The 16,218-nt window shown below is 61.8% G+C and overlaps 1 protein-coding gene across 1 annotated transcript in view; it reads left to right on the plus strand.

Annotated features, from left to right (window-relative positions):
- Positions 1–16,218, plus strand: part of L1CAM (L1 cell adhesion molecule) — a 41,406-nt gene that overhangs the window by 18,923 nt on the left and 6,265 nt on the right. The window contains 10 exon segments of the mRNA XM_069882716.1: positions 998–1,099; positions 3,051–3,248; positions 5,087–5,157; positions 8,274–8,499; positions 9,398–9,516; positions 10,576–10,631; positions 10,633–10,820; positions 11,832–11,954; positions 13,324–13,503; positions 15,031–15,156. Of these exon segments, the coding sequence (XP_069738817.1) occupies positions 998–1,099; positions 3,051–3,248; positions 5,087–5,157; positions 8,274–8,499; positions 9,398–9,516; positions 10,576–10,631; positions 10,633–10,820; positions 11,832–11,954; positions 13,324–13,503; positions 15,031–15,156 (1,389 nt within the window).

The raw sequence follows: 16,218 nt of genomic DNA on the forward strand, positions 1-16,218 counted from the left end.
AAAACCGGGGGGGACCCCAAAATCCACGGGGGGGGGGCCCTAAAACCGGGAGGGGGTCCCCAAAACCCTGGGGTGAGGGACCCAGATCCTCGCGGGCTTCCCAAAAGCTTCCGTGTCGCAGTGAGCGGCTTGAGAATGGGGGGGACCCCAAAATCCTGGGGGGGGCCTCAAAGCTCAGAGGGGTCCGTAGGATCGAGGGGGACCCCAAAATCCGCGGGGGGGGTCCCTAAAATTGGGAGGGGGTCCCCAAAACCCTGGGGTGAGGGATCTAGATCCTCATGGGCTTTCGTGTCGCGGTGAGCGGCTTGAGAATGGGGGGGGGTCCCCAAAGCTCAGGGGGGGTCCCCAAAACTCAGGGGGGGTCCCCCCAAAGCTCAGGGGGGTCCCCAAATCTCAGAGGGGGTCCCTAAAAACATGGGGGGACCCCAAAGTTGGTGGCTCCAATCCCCTGGGGGGGCCCCAGACCCCAAAGGGGACCCCAAACCCAGTGCTCCCAGTGCTCCCAGTTCCCCCAGTCCCCCCCAGTCCCTCCCAGTGCCTCCCAGTCCCTCCCAGTCCCTCCCAGTCCCCTCCCAGTCCCTCCCAGTCCCCTCCCAGTCCCTCCCAGTCCCTCCCAGTCCCTCCCAGTCCCTCCCAGTCCCCTCCCAGTCCCCTCCCAGTCCCCCCAGTCCCTCCCAGTCCCTCCCAGTCCCTCCCAGTCCCCTCCCAGTCCCCTCCCAGTCCCTCCCAGTCCCTCCCAGTCCCCTCCCAGTCCCTCCCAGTCCCTCCCAGTCCCTCCCAGTCCCCTCCCAGTCCCTCCCAGTCCCTCCCAGTCCCTCCCAGTCCCCTCCCAGTCCCCTCCCAGTGCCTCCCAGTCCCCTCCCAGTCCCCTCCCAGTCCCTCCCAGTCCCTCCCAGTCCCTCCCAGTCCCCTCCCAGTCCCTCCCAGTCCCTCCCAGTCCCCTCCCAGTCCCTCCCAGTGTCTCCCAGTGCTCCCAGTAACCCCAGTTTCCCCCCAGGCCGTCCGGGACCAGTTCGGGAGCTGCGGGTGCAGGAGCTCGGGGAGCGGGAGGTCCGGCTGAGCTGGACCCCGGGCGAGGAGCACAACAGCCCCGTGGAGAGTGAGGGGGGGAACTGGGAGCACTGGGAGGGGACTGGGAGGGACTGGGAGGGGACTGGGAGGGACTGGGAGGGGACTGGGAGGGACTGGGAGGGGACTGGGAGGGGACTGGGAGGGACTGGGAGGGGACTGGGAGGGACTGGGAGGGACTGGGAGGGGACTGGGAGGGACTGGGGGGCACTGGGAGGGACTGGGAGGGACTGGGAGGGGACTGGGAGGGACTGGGGGGACTGGGAGGGACTGGGGGGCACTGGGAGGGGACTGGGAGGGACTGGGGGGACTGGGAGGGGACTGGGAGGGACTGGGGGGCACTGGGAGGGGACTGGGAGGGACTGGGAGGGACTGGGAGGGGACTGGGAGGGACTGGGAGGGGACTGGGAGGGACTGGGAGGGACTGGGGGGCACTGGGAGGGGACTGGGAGGGGACTGGGAGGGGACTGGGAGGGGACTGGGAGGGACTGGGAGGGACTGGGAGGGGATTGGGAGGGACTGGGAGGGGACTGGGAGGCACTGGGAGGGGACTGGGAGGGGACTGGGAGGGGACTGGGAGGGGACTGGGAGGGACTGGGAGGGACTGGGAGGGGATTGGGAGGGACTGGGAGGGGACTGGGAGGGACTGGGAGGGACTGGGGGGCACTGGGAGGGGACTGGGAGGGACTGGGAGGGACTGGGAGGGACTGGGAGGGGACTGGGAGGGACTGGGAGGGGACTGGGAGGGACTGGGAGGGACTGGGGGGCACTGGGAGGGGACTGGGAGGGGACTGGGAGGGGACTGGGAGGGGACTGGGAGGGACTGGGAGGGACTGGGAGGGGACTGGGAGGGACTGGGAGGGGACTGGGAGGCACTGGGAGGGGACTGGGAGGGACTGGGGGGCACTGGGAGGGACTGGGAGGGACTGGGAGGGGACTGGGAGGGACTGGGGGGACTGGGAGGGGACTGGGAGGGACTGGGGGGCACTGGGAGGGGACTGGGAGGGACTGGGAGGGACTGGGAGGGGACTGGGAGGGACTGGGAGGCACTGGGAGGGGACTGGGAGGGACTGGGGGGCACTGGGAGGGACTGGGGGGCACTGGGAGGGACTGGGGGGGGTGGGCGAGGGGGGAACTGGGAGGGAAACGGGGGGGAAATGGAGGCAGAACTGGGGGAAATGGGGGGAATTTGGGGTTTTGGGGGGTTCAGGGTGGGGGGTTGGGGTTTTTTTAGGGTTTTTTGGGGTGCAGGGTGGATTTTTGAGCGGATTCTCGGCTTTTCTCAGGGTGCAGGGTGGGGTTTGGGGTTTTTTTAGGGTTTTTTGGGGGTTCAAGGTGGGTTTTTGGGGTGTATTCTGTTTTCTTGGGGGTGCAGGGGGGCTTTGGGGGGGGGTTTACGTTTTTTTTGGGGTTCAGGGTGGATTTTTGAGCGGATTCTTGGCTTTTTTGGGGGTGCAGGGTGGGATTTTGAGTGGATTCTCGGCTTTTTTGGGGGGTACAGGGTGGGTTTGGGGTTTTTTTTAGGGGTTTTTGGGGGTTCAGGGTGGATTTTTGGGGTGTATTCTGGGGTTTTTTGGGGTGCAGGGTGGATTTTTGGGGTGGATTCTGGGGTTTTTTGGGGTGCAGGGTGGATTTTTGAGCGGATTCTCGGCTTTTCTCGGGGTGCAGGGTGGGGTTTGGGGGTTTTTTTAGGGTTTTTTGGGGGTTCAGGGTGGGTTTTTGGGGTGTATTCTGTTTTCTTGGGGGTGCAGGGGGGGGTTGGGGGTTTTTTTAGGGTTTTTTTGGGGTTCAGGGTGGATTTTTGAGCGGATTCTCAGCTTTTTTGGGGTTGCAGGGTGGGATTTGGGGTTTTTTTTGGGGGTGCAGAGTGGATTTTTGAGTGGATTTGGGGTTTTTTGAGGGGTGCGGGGTAGGTTTTGGAGCGGATTCTGGGGTTTTTCGGGGCGCCGGTTCTAATTTCGGGGTTCTCTTTGCCCCCCCAGAGTTCGTGGTGGAGGAGGAGGAAGGATTCTTCGCCCCGGGGCGCTTCGGGGAGCGCCTCACGGTGCCGGGGGGGCAGCTCTGGGCCCGCTTCCATCTCTCCCCGTACGGTCGGTACCGATTCCGGGTGGTGGCGGCCAACGCCTACGGCCGGGGGGACCCCAGCACCCCGACTGCGCCCGTCGTCACCGCCCCGGCCGGTGAGGGACCCCGAAACCCCCCTGCACCCCGAAACCCGACCCCCCAAACCCCGGAAAACCTGACCCCGTACCCCAAAAATCACCCCTATACCCCAAAACCCGCCCTCTGTGCCCCCAAAAATGACCCCTATAACCCAAAAATTGCTCTTGGGCCCCCAAAAATGACCCCTGGAACCCCAAAACCGCCCTCTGTACCCCCAAAAATGCCCCTCGTGCCTCCAAAAATGACCCCTATAACACAAAAATTACTCTTGGACCCCCAAAAATGACCCCTGGAACCCCAAAACTGCCCTCTGTACCCCCAGAAATGCCCCTCGTGCCTCCAAAAGCGACCCCTATAACCCAAAAATTACTCTTGGGCCCCCAAAAATGACCCCTGGACCCCCAAAAATGACCCCGGAACCCCAAAACCGCCCTCTGTACCCCCAAAAATGCCCCTCGTGCCTCCAAAAATGACCCCTATAACACAAAAATTACTCTTGGACCCCCAGAAATGATGCCTGGACCCCCAAAAATGCCCCCGGAACCCCAAAACTGCCCTCTGTACCCCCAAAAATGCCCCTCGTGCCTCCAAAAATGACCCCTATAACACAAAAATTACTCTTGGACCCCCAAAAATGACCCCTAGACCCCCCAAAATGACCCCTATACCCCAAAACTGTCCTCTGTACCCCCAAAAACGCCCCTCGTGCCTCCAAAAATGACCCCTATAACCCAAAAATTACTCTTGGGCCCCCAGAAATGACTCCTGGACCCCCAAAACCGCTCTCTGTACCCCCAAAAATGACCCTTGTGCCTCCAAAAATGACCTCTATACCCTAGAAATGACCTCTGGACCCCCCAAAATGCCCCCTATACCCCAAAACCCACCCTCTGTACCCCCCAAAATGCCCCTCGTGCCTCCAAAAATGATCCCTATAACACAAAAATTACTCTTGGACCCCCAAAAATGACCCCTGGACCCCCAAAAATTATCCCTATAGCCCAAAACCGTCCTCTGTACCTCCAGAAATGACTCCTGGACCCCCAAAAATGCCCCCAGACGCCCAAAACTGCCCTCTGTACCCCCCAAAATGGCTCCTGGGCCCCCAAAAATGCCCCCAGACGCCCAAACCCGCCCTCTGAACCCCCAAAAATGACTCTCGTGCCTCCAAAAATGACCCCTGTAACCCAAAAATTACTCGTGGACCCCCAAAAATGAGCCCTGGAACCCCAAAACCGCCCTCTGTGCCCCCCAAAATGCCCCTCGTGCCTCCAAAAATGACCCTATAACCCAAAAATTACTCTTGGACCCCCAAAAATGACCCCTAGACCCCCAAAAATGCCCCCGGAACCCCAAAACTGCCCTGTGTACCCCCAAAAATGCCCCTCGTGCCTCCAAAAATGACCCCTATAACCCAAAAATTACTCTTGGACCCCCAAAAATGACCCCTAGACCCCCCAAAATGACCCCTATACCCCAAAACTGTCCTGTGTACCCCCAAAAATGCCCCTCGTGCCTCCAAAAATGACCCCTATAACCCAAAAATTACTCTTGGACCCCCAAAAATGACCCCTGGACCCCCAAAAATGCCCCCGGACCCCCCAAAATGATTCCTGTACCCCCAAAACCACCCCCTGTGCACCCAAGATACCTCCTGTACCCCCAAATATGCCCCTGCCCCCCAAAAATCAAGCCCAGGACCCCCCAAAAATGCCTCCAGTACCCCAAAACCCACCTCCTGTGCCCCCCGAACCACCCCTGTACCCCAAAACCCTCTTCTTCCCTCACCCCTGCCCCCCCCCAAAGGGTCAGGGGGAGTTTTGTGGGGGTCCCTGAACCCCAATTTCACCCCCAGCCCCTGAACGCAACCCCGAGGGGGTGAAAGGGGAGGGGAACGAGACCAACAACCTCGTCATCACCTGGGAGGTACGGGGGGGCAGCTAATTTGGGGGTTCAGGGGTCCTGGGGGCGTTGGATATGGGGGTTGGGGCTGGACTTGGGGGTCCCGGATGGATTTTGGGGTTCAGGCTCTATTTTGAGGCTGGTTTGGGGGTCCAGGCTCTGGTTTGGGGCTGGTTTTTGGGGTCCAGGCTCTATTTGGGGCCGGATTTAAGGGTCTCAGGTGGATTTGGGGGTTCAAGCTCTATTTTGGTCTTGGGTTTGGGGGTCCTGGATGGATTTGGGGGTTCAGGCTCTATTTTGAGGCTGTTTTTTGGGGTTCAGGCTCTATTTTGAGGCTGTTTTGGGGGTTCAGGGTCTATTTTGGGGCTGTTTTCGGGTTTCAAGCTCTATTTTGAAGCTGGTTTTTGGGGTCCAGGCTGCGGTTCGGGGTGGATCTGGGGGTGCTGGTTGCATTTTGGGGTTCAGGCTCTATTTTGAGGCTGTTTTTTGGGGTTCAGGCTCTATTTTGAGGCTGTTTTTTGGGGTTCAGGCTCTATTTTGAGGCTGTTTTGGGGTTTCAAGCTCTATTTTGAAGCTGGTTTTTGGGGTTCAGGCTGCGGTTCGGGGTGGATCTGGGGGTGCCGGTTGGATTTTGGGGTTCAGGCTCTGTTTTGAGGCTGTTTTTTGGGGTTCAGGCTCTATTTTGAGGCTGTTTTGGGGGTTCAGGCTCTATTTTGCGGCTGTTTTGGGGTTTCAAGCTCTATTTTGAAGCTGGTTTTTGGGGTCCAGGCTGCGGTTTGGGGTGGATCTGGGGGTGCTGGTTGGATTTGGGGGTTCAGGCTCTATTTTGAGGCTGGTTTTTGGGGTTCAGGCCCTATTTTGAGGCTGTTTTTTGGAGTTCAGGCTCTATTTTGGGGCTGGATTTGGGTTTCAGGCTCCGTTTTGTGGCTGTTTTGGGGTTTCAAGCTCTATTTTGAAGCTGGTTTTTGGGGTTCAGGCTGCAGTTTGGAGTGGATCTAGGGGTGCCAGTTGGATTTGGGGGTTCAGGCTCTATTTTGAGGCTGTTTTTTGGGGTTCAGGCTCTATTTTGGGGCTGGATTTGGGGTTCAGGCTCTATTTTCTTGCTGTTTTGGGGTTTCAAGCTCTATTTTGAAGCTGGTTTTTGGGGTTCAGTCTGCGGTTTGGGGTGGATCTGGGGGTGCTGGTTGGATTTGGGGGTTCAGGCTCTATTTTGAGGCTGTTTTTTGGGGTTCAGGCTCTATTTTGAGGCTGTTTTCGGGTTTCAAGCTCTATTTTGAAGCTGGTTTTTGGGGTCCAGCCTGCGGCTTGGGGTGGATCTAGGGGTGCCAGTTGGATTTGGGGGTTCAGGCTCTATTTTGAGGCTGTTTTTTGGGGTTCAGGCTCTATTTTGAGGCTGTTTTTTGGGGTTCAGGCTCTATTTTGGGGCTGGATTTGGGGTTCAGGCTCTATTTTCTGGCTCTTTTGGGGTTTCAAGCTCTATTTTGGGTCGGTTTTTTGGGGTCCAGGCTGCGGTTTGGGGTGGATCTGGGGGTGCCGGTTGGATTTTGGGGTTCACGCTCTATTTTGAGGCTGTTTTTTGGGGTTCAGGCTCTATTTTGAGGCTGTTTTTTGGGGTTCAGGCTCTATTTTGGGGCTGGATTTGGGTTTCAGGCTCTATTTTGCGGCTGTTTTGGGGTTTCAAGCTCTATTTTGGGTTGGTTTTTTGGGGTCCAGGCTGCGGTTTGGGGTGGATCTGGGGGTGCCGGTTGGATTTGGGGGTTCAGGCTCTATTTTGAGGCTGGTTTTTGGGGTTCAGGCTCTATTTTGAGGCTGTTTTTTGGGGTTCAGGCTCTATTTTGAGACTGGATTTGGGTTTCAGGCTCTATTTTGCGGCTGTTTTGGGGTTTCAAGCTCTATTTTGAAGCTGGGTTTTGGGGTCCAGGCTGCGGTTTGGGGTGGATCTGGGGGTGTTGGTTGGATTTTGGGGTTCAGGCTCTATTTTGAGGCTGTTTTGGGGGGTTCAGGCTCTATTTTGAGGCTGTTTTGGGGGTTCAGGCTCTATTTTGGGGCTGTTTTGGGGTTTCAAGCTCTATTTTGAAGCTGGTTTTTGGGGTCCAGGCTGCGGTTTGGGGTGTATCTGGGGGTGCCGGTTGGATTTTGGGGTTCAGGCTCTATTTTGAAGCTGGTTTTTGGGGTTCAGGCTCTATTTTGAGGCTGTTTTGGGGGTTCAGGCTCTATTTTGCGTCTGTTTTGGGGTTTCAAGCTCTATTTTGAAGCTGGTTTTTGGGGTCCAGGCTGCGGTTTGGGGTGTATCTGGGGGTGCCGGTTGGATTTTGGGGTTCAGGCTCTATTTTGAAGCTGGTTTTTGGGGTTCAGGCTCTATTTTGAGGCTGTTTTTTGGGGTTCAGGCTCTATTTTGGGGCTGGATTTGGGGTTCAGGCTCTATTTTCTGGCTTTTTTTGGGTTTCAAGCTCTATTTTGAAGCTGGTTTTTGGGGTCCAGGCTGCGGTTTGGGGTGGATCTGGGGGTGCCGGTTGGATTTGGGGGTTCAGGCTCTATTTTGAAGCTGGTTTTTGGGGTTCAGGCTCTATTTTGAGGCTGTTTTTTGGGGTTCAGGCTCTATTTTGGGGCTGGATTTGGGGTTCAGGCTCTATTTTCTGGCTTTTTTTGGGTTTCAAGCTCTATTTTGAAGCTGGTTTTTGGGGTCCAGGCTGCGGTTTGGGGTGGATCTGGGGGTGCTGGTTGGATTTTGGGGTTCAGGCTTTATTTTGAGGCTGTTTTTTGGGGTTCAGGCTCTATTTTGAGGCTGGTTTGGGGGTTCAGGCTCTATTTTGTGGCTGTTTTGGGGTTTCAAGCTCTATTTTGGGTCGTTTTTTTGGGGTCCAGGCTGCGGTTTGGGGTGGATCTGGGGGTGCTGGTTGGATTTTGGGGTTCAGGCTCTGTTTTGAAGCTGTTTTTTGGGGTTCAGGCTCTATTTTGAGGCTGTTTTTTGGGGTTCAGGCTCTATTTTGAGGCTGTTTTGGGTTTCAGGCTCTATTTTCTGGCTGTTTTGGGGTTTCAAGCTCTATTTTGAAGCTGGTTTTTGGGGTCCAGGCTGCGGTTCGGGGTGGATCTGGGGGTGCCGGTTGGCTTTGGGGGTTCAGGGGGTGTCGGGGTTGCAGCCGCTGCCGCCGCGGGACTGGAACGCGCCCCACGTCCGGTACCGGGTGCAGTGGAAGCCGCAGGAGGCGCCGAAGGAGGCCTGGCAGGAGCGGATTGTGGGGGACCCCCCCGTGGTGGTGGGGGGCACCCCGACTTTCAGCCCCTACGAGATCCGCGTGCAGGCGCAGAACGAGGCCGGGAAGGGGCCCGAACCCCCCCTCGTTGTCGGCTTCTCCGGGGAGGATCGTGAGTGGGGGACCCCGAAACCTCGGGGGGGGGGGGGGCAGCACCCCGAATCTGGGGGGGCTGGGAGACCCTAAAATGCGAGGGGACCCCAAAACTGGGGGCTCTGGGAGCTCAGGGTGGGGGGAATCTGAATCTGGGGGGGTTTGGAGACGCTAAAATTGGGGTGACCCCGAATCTGGGGGGGCTGGGAGACCCTAAAATGCGGGGGGACCCCAAAACTGGGGGCTCTGGGAGCTCAGGGTGGGGGGAATCTGAATCTGGGGGGGGTTGGAGACCCTAAAATGGGGGGACCCCAAATCTGGGGGGGCTGGGAGACCCTAAAATGGGGGGGACCCCGGATCTGGGGGTGCTGGGAGACCCTAAAATGGGGTGACCTCAAAACTGAGGGGTCTGGGAGACCCTAAAATGGGGGGGGACCCCAAAACTGGGGGCTCTGGGAGCTCAGGGTGGGGGGAATCTGAATCTGGGGGGGGTTGGAGACCCTAAAATGGGGGGACCCCAAAACTGGGGGTGCTGGGAGACCCTAAAATGGGGGGGACCCCAAAACTGGGGGTGCTGGGAGACCCTAAAATGGGGGGGGACCCCAAAACTGGGGGCCCTGGGAGCTCAGGGTGCGGGGAATCTGAATCTGGGGGGGTTTGGAAACCTTAAAATTGGGGGACCCCAAAACTGGGGGTGCTGGGAGACCCTAAAATGGGGTGACCCCAAAACTGAGGGGGCTGGGAGACCCTAAAATGGGGGGGGACCCCAAAACTGGGGGCTCTGGGAGCTCAGGGTGGGGGGAATCTGAATCTGGGGGTGCTGGGAGACCTTAAAATGGGGGGGACCCCGAATCTGGGGGGGGCTGGGGGACCCTAAATTGAGGGGGGACCCCAAATCTGTTCACCCTCCCCCCCAGTGCCGCTGGTGTACCCCGAAAACCTGGGGGTGGAGATCCTGAACAGCACCCACGTGCGGGTGAGCTGGACCCTGAACAAGACCCCCGAAAACCTGCGGGGGCGGCTGCGCGGCTTCCAGGTATGGGGGGACCCCCCCTTGGACTATTTTGGGGGGGCTGGGGGGTTCGGGGACCCCCCATTTACCCCCCCAGGGTCTATTTTGGGGGGGCTGTGGGATTTGGGGACCCCCATTTACCCTCCCAGGGTCTATTTTGGGGGGGCTGTGGGATTTGGGGACCCCCATTTACCCCCCCAGGGTCTATTTTGGGGGGGCTATGGGGTTCTGGGGGGGTCTGTGTGTTTTGGGGACCCCCTGAACCCCCTTCTCCCCCCTCCCAGGTCCCATATTGGCTCTAGGGATGAATAATCGAGGGGGGGGACTGTGATTTTTGGGGTTCATTGTGGGTTTTTGGGGTTCTTCGTGGTTTTTTGGGTTCGGGGAGGGGGATTATTTGACCGGGGGGGGGGTCTGTGTGTTTTGGGGACCCCCTGAACCCCCTTTTATCCCCCCCCAGGTCCCATATTGGCTCTAGGGATGAATAATCGAGGGGGGGGACTGTGATTTTTGGGGTTCTTTGTGAGTTTTTGGGTTCGGGGAAGGGGATTATTTGACCGGGGGGGGGTCTGTGTGTTTTGGGGTCCCCCTGAACCCCCCTTTTTTTCCCCCCCCAGATCCCATATTGGCTCTAGGGATGAATAATCGAGGGGGGGGACTGTGATTTTTGGGGTTCATTGTGGGTTTTGGGGGTCGGGGGGGGGATTATTTGACCGGGGGGGGGGTCTGTGTGTTTTGGGGACCCCCTGAACCCCCTTTTATCCCCCCCCAGGTCCCATATTGGCTCTAGGGATGAATAATCGAGGGGGGGGACTGTGATTTTTGGGGTTCATTGTGGGTTTTTGGGTTCGGGGGGGGATTATTTGACCGGGGGGGGGTCTGTGTGTTTTGGGGTCCCCCTGAACCCCCCTTTTTTCCCCCCCCAGGTCCCATATTGGCTCTAGGGATGAATAATCGACGGGGGGGACTGTGATTTTTGGGGTTCATTGTGGGTTTTGGGGGTCGGGGGGGGGATTATTTGCCCGGGGGGGGGTCTGTGTGTTTTGGGGACCCCCTGAACCCCCCTTTTTTCCCCCCCCCCAGGTCCTGTACTGGCGCGAGGGCTGGGTGGGTGACCGCGCTCGCCGCCAGGCGCCCCCCCCCGGGGTCCCCCCCCCCCCCCTCGGGGCCCCCCCCCTCGGTGCTGTGGGTGCCCGGGGGGGGCTCGGGGGGGGCCCTTCTCGGGGGGCTCCGGCCCTGGAGCCGCTACCGGCTGCGCGTCCACGTCCTCAACGGGAGGGGGGCCGGGCCCCCCAGCGACGAGATCCGCTTCCACACCCCCGAGGGAGGTGAGACACCCCCCCCCCCCGAACCCCAAAATCCAGCCTGGGACCCCCCCCCCCCGCCCCGAACCCCAAAATCTGAGCTGGGACCCCGACCCCCTTAGACCCACCCTGCATCTCAAAATCTGAGCTGGGACCCCCCCAGGCTCCAAAATCTGGGATGGGACCCCCCCGAACCCCAAAATCTGAGATGGGACACCCCCCCCAGACACCCCCCAGCACCTCGATATCTGAGCTGGGACTCACCCCAGACTCAAAAATCAGAGCTGGGACCCCCCCAACACCCAAAATCTGAGATGGGAACCCCCCCAGACTCAAAAATCAGAGCTGGGGACCCCCCTCATACCCCAAAATCTGAGATGGGACCCCCCCAGACCCCAAAATCTGAGATGGGACCCCCCCCGAACCCCAAAATCTGAGATGGGACTCCCCCCCAGACCCTCTCTGCACCCCAAAATCCAATCTGGGACCCCTCTCAGACCCCAAAATCTGAGCTGGGACCCCCCCCAGACCCTCTCTGCACCCCAAAATCCAAGCTGGGACACCCCTCAGACCCCAAAATCCAAGGTGGGACCCCCCCCAGACCCTCTCTGCACCCCAAAATCCAATCTGGGACCCCCATCAGACCCCAAAATCCAAGCTGGGACCCCCCCCAGACCCTCTCTGCACCCCAAAATCCGAGCTGGGACGCCCCCCAGAGCCCAAAATCCAAGCTGGGACCCCCCCCAGACCCTCTCTGCACCCCAAAATCCAAACTGGGACACCCCCGAGACCCTCTCTGCACCCCAAAATCCGAGCTGGGACCCTCCCAGACCCTCTCTGCACCCCAAAATCCGAGCTGGGACCCCCCTCAGACCCCAAAATCCAAGCTGGGACCCCCCCAGACCCTCTCTGCCCCCCAAAATCCAATCTGGGACCCCCCTCAGACCCCAAAATCCGAGCTGGGACCCCCGATCTTGGGGGTTGGGGGTGTTTGGGGGGGTCGGGGTGTTCCGGGGCGCACTGACCCCCCCGCAGTGCCGGGCCCCCCCGAGGAGCTGCGCGTGGAGCGCGTGGGGGACTCGGCGCTGCTGCTGCGCTGGAAGCGCCCGCGACACCCCAACGGCGTCCTGACTGGTTTCCTGCTCCAGTACCAACTGGGTGAGACTGGGGGGCACTGGGAGGGGACTGGGGGGCACTGGGAGGGGAATGGGGGGCACTGGGAGGGGAAGGGGGGGCACTGGGAGGGGACTGGGGGGCACTGGGAGGGGAATGGGGGGGACTGGGGGGCACTGGGGGAGGACGGGGGGCACTGGGGGGCACTGGGAGGGGACTGGGGGGGGACTGGGGGGCACTGGGAGGGGAATGGGAGGGGACTGGGATGGACTGAGAGGCACTGGGAGGCACTGGGAGGCACTGGGAGGCACTGGGAGGGGACTGGGAGGCACTGGGAGGCACTGGGAGGGGACTGGGAGGCACTGGGAGGGACTGGGAGGGACTGGGAGGCACTGGGGGCACTGGGGGGCACTGGGAGGGGACTGGGGGCACTGGGGGGCACTGGGGGGCACTGGGAGGGGACTGGGGGCACTGGGAGGCACTGGGGGGCACTGGGAGGGGACTGGGAGGCACTCGGGGGCACTGGGAAGGGACTGGGAGGCACTGGGGGGCACTGGGGGGCACTGGGAGGGACTGGGGGGGCACAGGGAGGGGGCTGGGAGGCACTGGGAGGTACTGGGAGGGACTGGGGGGCACTGGGGGGCACTGGGGGGCACTGGGGGCACTGGGAGGGGACTGGGAGGCACTGTGATGGACTGGGGGTCACTGGGAGGCACTGGGAGGGGACTGGGAGGGACTGGGGGGCACTGGGAGGGACTGGGGGGCACTGGGAGGGGACTGGGAGGGACTGGGGGGCACTGGGAGGCACTGGGAGGGACTGGGGGGCACTGGGGGGCACTGTGAGGGACTGGGGGGCACTGGGAGGGGACTGGGAGGCACTGGGATGGACTGGGAGGGACTGGGGAGCACTAGGGGGCACTGGGGGGCACTGGGGGCACTGGGAGGGGACTGGGAGTCACTGGGAGGCGACTGGGGGGCACTGGGAGGGGACTGGGAGGGATTGGGGGGCACTGGGATGGGACTGGGGGGCACTGGGAGGGGACTGGGAGGGATTGGGGGGCACTGGGAGGGGACTGGGGGCACTGGGAGGGACTGGGAGGGGACTGGGGGGCACTGGGGGCCACTGGGAGGGACTGGGAGGCACTGGGAGGGGACTGGGAGGGGACTGGGAGGGACTGGGAGGCACTGGGGGGCACTGGGAGGGGACTGGGAGGCACTGGGAGGCACTGGGAGGGGACTGGGAGGCACTGGGGGGCACTGGGAGGGGACTGGGGGCACTGGGAGGCACTGGGGGGCACTGGGAGGGACTGGGAAGCACTGGGAGGGACTGGGGGGCACTGGGGGGCACTGGGAGGCACTGGGAGTCACTGGGGGCACTGGGGGGCACTGGGGTGACCGCCCCCCCCCCCCCCAGAGGCGCCCCCGGAGGCGCCGCCGCCCCCCGCGCTGGAGCTGCCGCTGCCGCCGCTCGCGCTCAACGTGACCCTGGAGCGGCTCCTCCCGCGCGCGCGCTACCGCCTCACGCTGCGCGCGCTCACGGCGCGGGGGGCGGGGCCCGCGCTCGCCCGCACCGGGTCCCTGAGGCCGGAACCGGGTAAGGGGGCGGGGCTAAGGGGGAAGGGGGCGGGGCTAAGAGGGCGGGAACGGCTCAGGGGGGCGGGGCTAAGGGAAGGGGGCGGGGCTAAGAGGGCGGGAACGGCTCGTGGGGCGGGGCTAAGGGTAAAGGGGCGGGGCTAAGAGGGCGGGAACTGCTACCTGAGGCCGGAGCCCGGGAAAGGGGCGGGGCTAAAGGGGCGGGAATCGAGAAAGGGGCGGGGCTAAGAGGGCGGGAACTGCTCCCTGTGGGCGGGGTTAAGGGAAAGGGGCGGGGCTAAGAGGGCGGGAACTGCTCCCTGTGGGCGGGGCTAAGGGAAGGGGGCGGGGCTAAGAGGGCGGGAACGGCTCCTTGGGGCGGGGCTAAGGGAAAGGGGCGGGGCTAAGAGGCACTGGGAGGCCCTGGGGGCTGACTGGGAGGCACTGGGGGTCACTGGGAAGGGAATGGGGGCACTGGGGGGGACTGGGAGGGGAATGGGGGGCACTGGGGGGGACTGGGAGGCACTGGGAGGGGAATGGGGGCACTGGGGGCTCACTGGGAGGGGAATGGGGGGCACTGGGAGGCACTGGGTGTCACTGGGAAGGGAATGGGGGGCACTGGGGGGGACTGGGAGGCACTGGGAGGGGAATGGAGGCACTGGGGGCTCACTGGGAGGCACTGGGCGTCACTGGGAGGGGAATGGGGGCACTGGGGGCTTACTGGGAGGGACTGGGAGCTCACTGGGAGGCACTGTGAGGGTAATGGGGGGCACTGGGAGGGGAATGGGGGGCACTGGGGGGCACTGGGAGGGACTGGGGGCTCACTGGGAGGGGAATGGGAGCACTGGGAGGGGAATGGGGGCATTTGGGGCTCACTGGGAGGCACTGGGGGTCACTGGGGGCCCACTGGGGGGCACTGGGAGGGACTGAGGGCTCACTGGGAGGGGAATGGGGGCACTGGGGGCTCACTGGGAGGCACTAGGGGTCACTGGGAGGCACTGGGAGGGGAATGGGGAGCACTGGAAGGGGAATGGGGGGCACTGGGAGGGACTGGGGGCTCACTGGGTGGGGAATGGGGGCACTGGGGGGCACTGGGAGGGACTGGGGGCTCACTGGGAGGGACTGGGGGCTCACTGGGAGGGGAATGGGGGGCACTGGGAGGGGAATGGGGGCACTGGGGGCTCACTGGGGGGGACTGGGAGGGACTGGGGGTCACTGGGAAGGGAATGGGGGCACTGGGGGGCACTGGGAGGGACTGGGGGCTCACTGGGAGGGGAATGGGGGCATTTGGGGCTCACTGGAAGGGGAATGGGGGGCACTGGGAGGGGAATGGAGAGCACTGGGGGGACTGGGAGGCACTGGGAGGGGAATGGGGGCACTGGGAGCTCACTGGGAGGCACTGGGAAGGGACTGGGGGCACTGGGGGGCACTGGGGGCTCACTGGGAGGGGAATGGGGGCACTGGGGGCTCACTAGGAGGGGACTGGGGGGCACTGGGAGGGGACTGGGGGGCACTGGTCCCCGCTGACCCCCCCTCTGTGCCCCCCCAGTGCTCCCAGTGCTGAAGAGCGTGGAGGTGCGGGAGGTGGGCGAGGATTTCACGCTGCTGGGTTGGACCCTCGCCCACCCCGAGCAGGAGAGCATCGAGTTCGAGGTCCAGTACACCAGTAAAACCAGTAAGAGCAGCCAACTGGGTTGGGGGGGGGCACTGGGAGGGCTCCTGAGCGGGGAAAAGTGAGGATGGAGGGGGGGAAATGGGGTCTGGGGGGAGAAATGGGGGGTTAGGGGGGCAGAATTGGGGTTTGGGGGGTAAAATTGGGGTTTGGGGGGTAGAAATGGGGGTTTTTGGGGGTGGAAATGGGGGTTTTGGGGGTGGAAATGGGGGCTTGGGGGGCAGAATTGGGGTCGGGGGGGAGAATTGGGGGTTTAGAGGGGCAGGATTGGGGTTCTGGGGGTTAAAAATGGGGTCTGGGGGGGAGAAAGGGGGTCGGGGGGGAGAAATAGGGTTTTGGGGGGTCAAATTGGGGTTTTTGGGGGTGAAAATAGGGGGGTTGGGGGTCGAAATGGGGGGTTTGGGGGTGGAAATAGGGTCTTGGGGGGCAGAATTGGGGTCAGGGGGGAGAATTGGGGGTTTAGAGGGGCAGAATTGGGGTCCTGGGGGTTAAAAATGGGGTCTGGGGGGGAGAAATAGGGGCTTAGGGGGGTAAAATTGGGGTTTGGGGGGTGGAAATGGGGGGTTTGGGGGTGGAAATGGGGGTTTTGGGGGTGGAATTAGGGGCTTGGGGGGCAGAATTGGGGGTTTGGGGGTAGAATTGGGGGTTTTGGGGGTGGAAATGGGGGTTTTGGGGGTGGAAATAGAGGCTTGGGGGGCAGAATTGGGGTTGGGGGGAGAAATGGGGGTTCTGGGGGTTAGAATTGGGGTTTTGGGGGGTAGAATTGAGGGGTTTTGGGGGTGGAAATGGGGGCTTGGGGGGCAGAATTGGGGGTTTGGGGGGTCAAATTGGGGTTTTGGGGGGTGAAAATAGGGGCTTGGGGGGCAGAATTGGGGTCGGGGGGGGAGAATTGGGGGTTTAGAGGGGCAGGATTGGGGTTCTGGGGGTTGAAAATGGGGTTTGGGGGGGAGAAATGGGGTTTGGGGGGCAGAATTGGGGTTTTGGGGGTGGAAATGGGGGTTTTGGGGGCGGAATTAGGGGCTTGGGGGGCAGAATTGGGGGGTTTGGGGTGGAAGAATTGGGGTT

This window comes from Phaenicophaeus curvirostris, unplaced genomic scaffold (assembly GCF_032191515.1).
Source record: "Phaenicophaeus curvirostris isolate KB17595 unplaced genomic scaffold, BPBGC_Pcur_1.0 scaffold_299, whole genome shotgun sequence".
Classification (NCBI taxonomy): domain Eukaryota; kingdom Metazoa; phylum Chordata; class Aves; order Cuculiformes; family Cuculidae; genus Phaenicophaeus; species Phaenicophaeus curvirostris.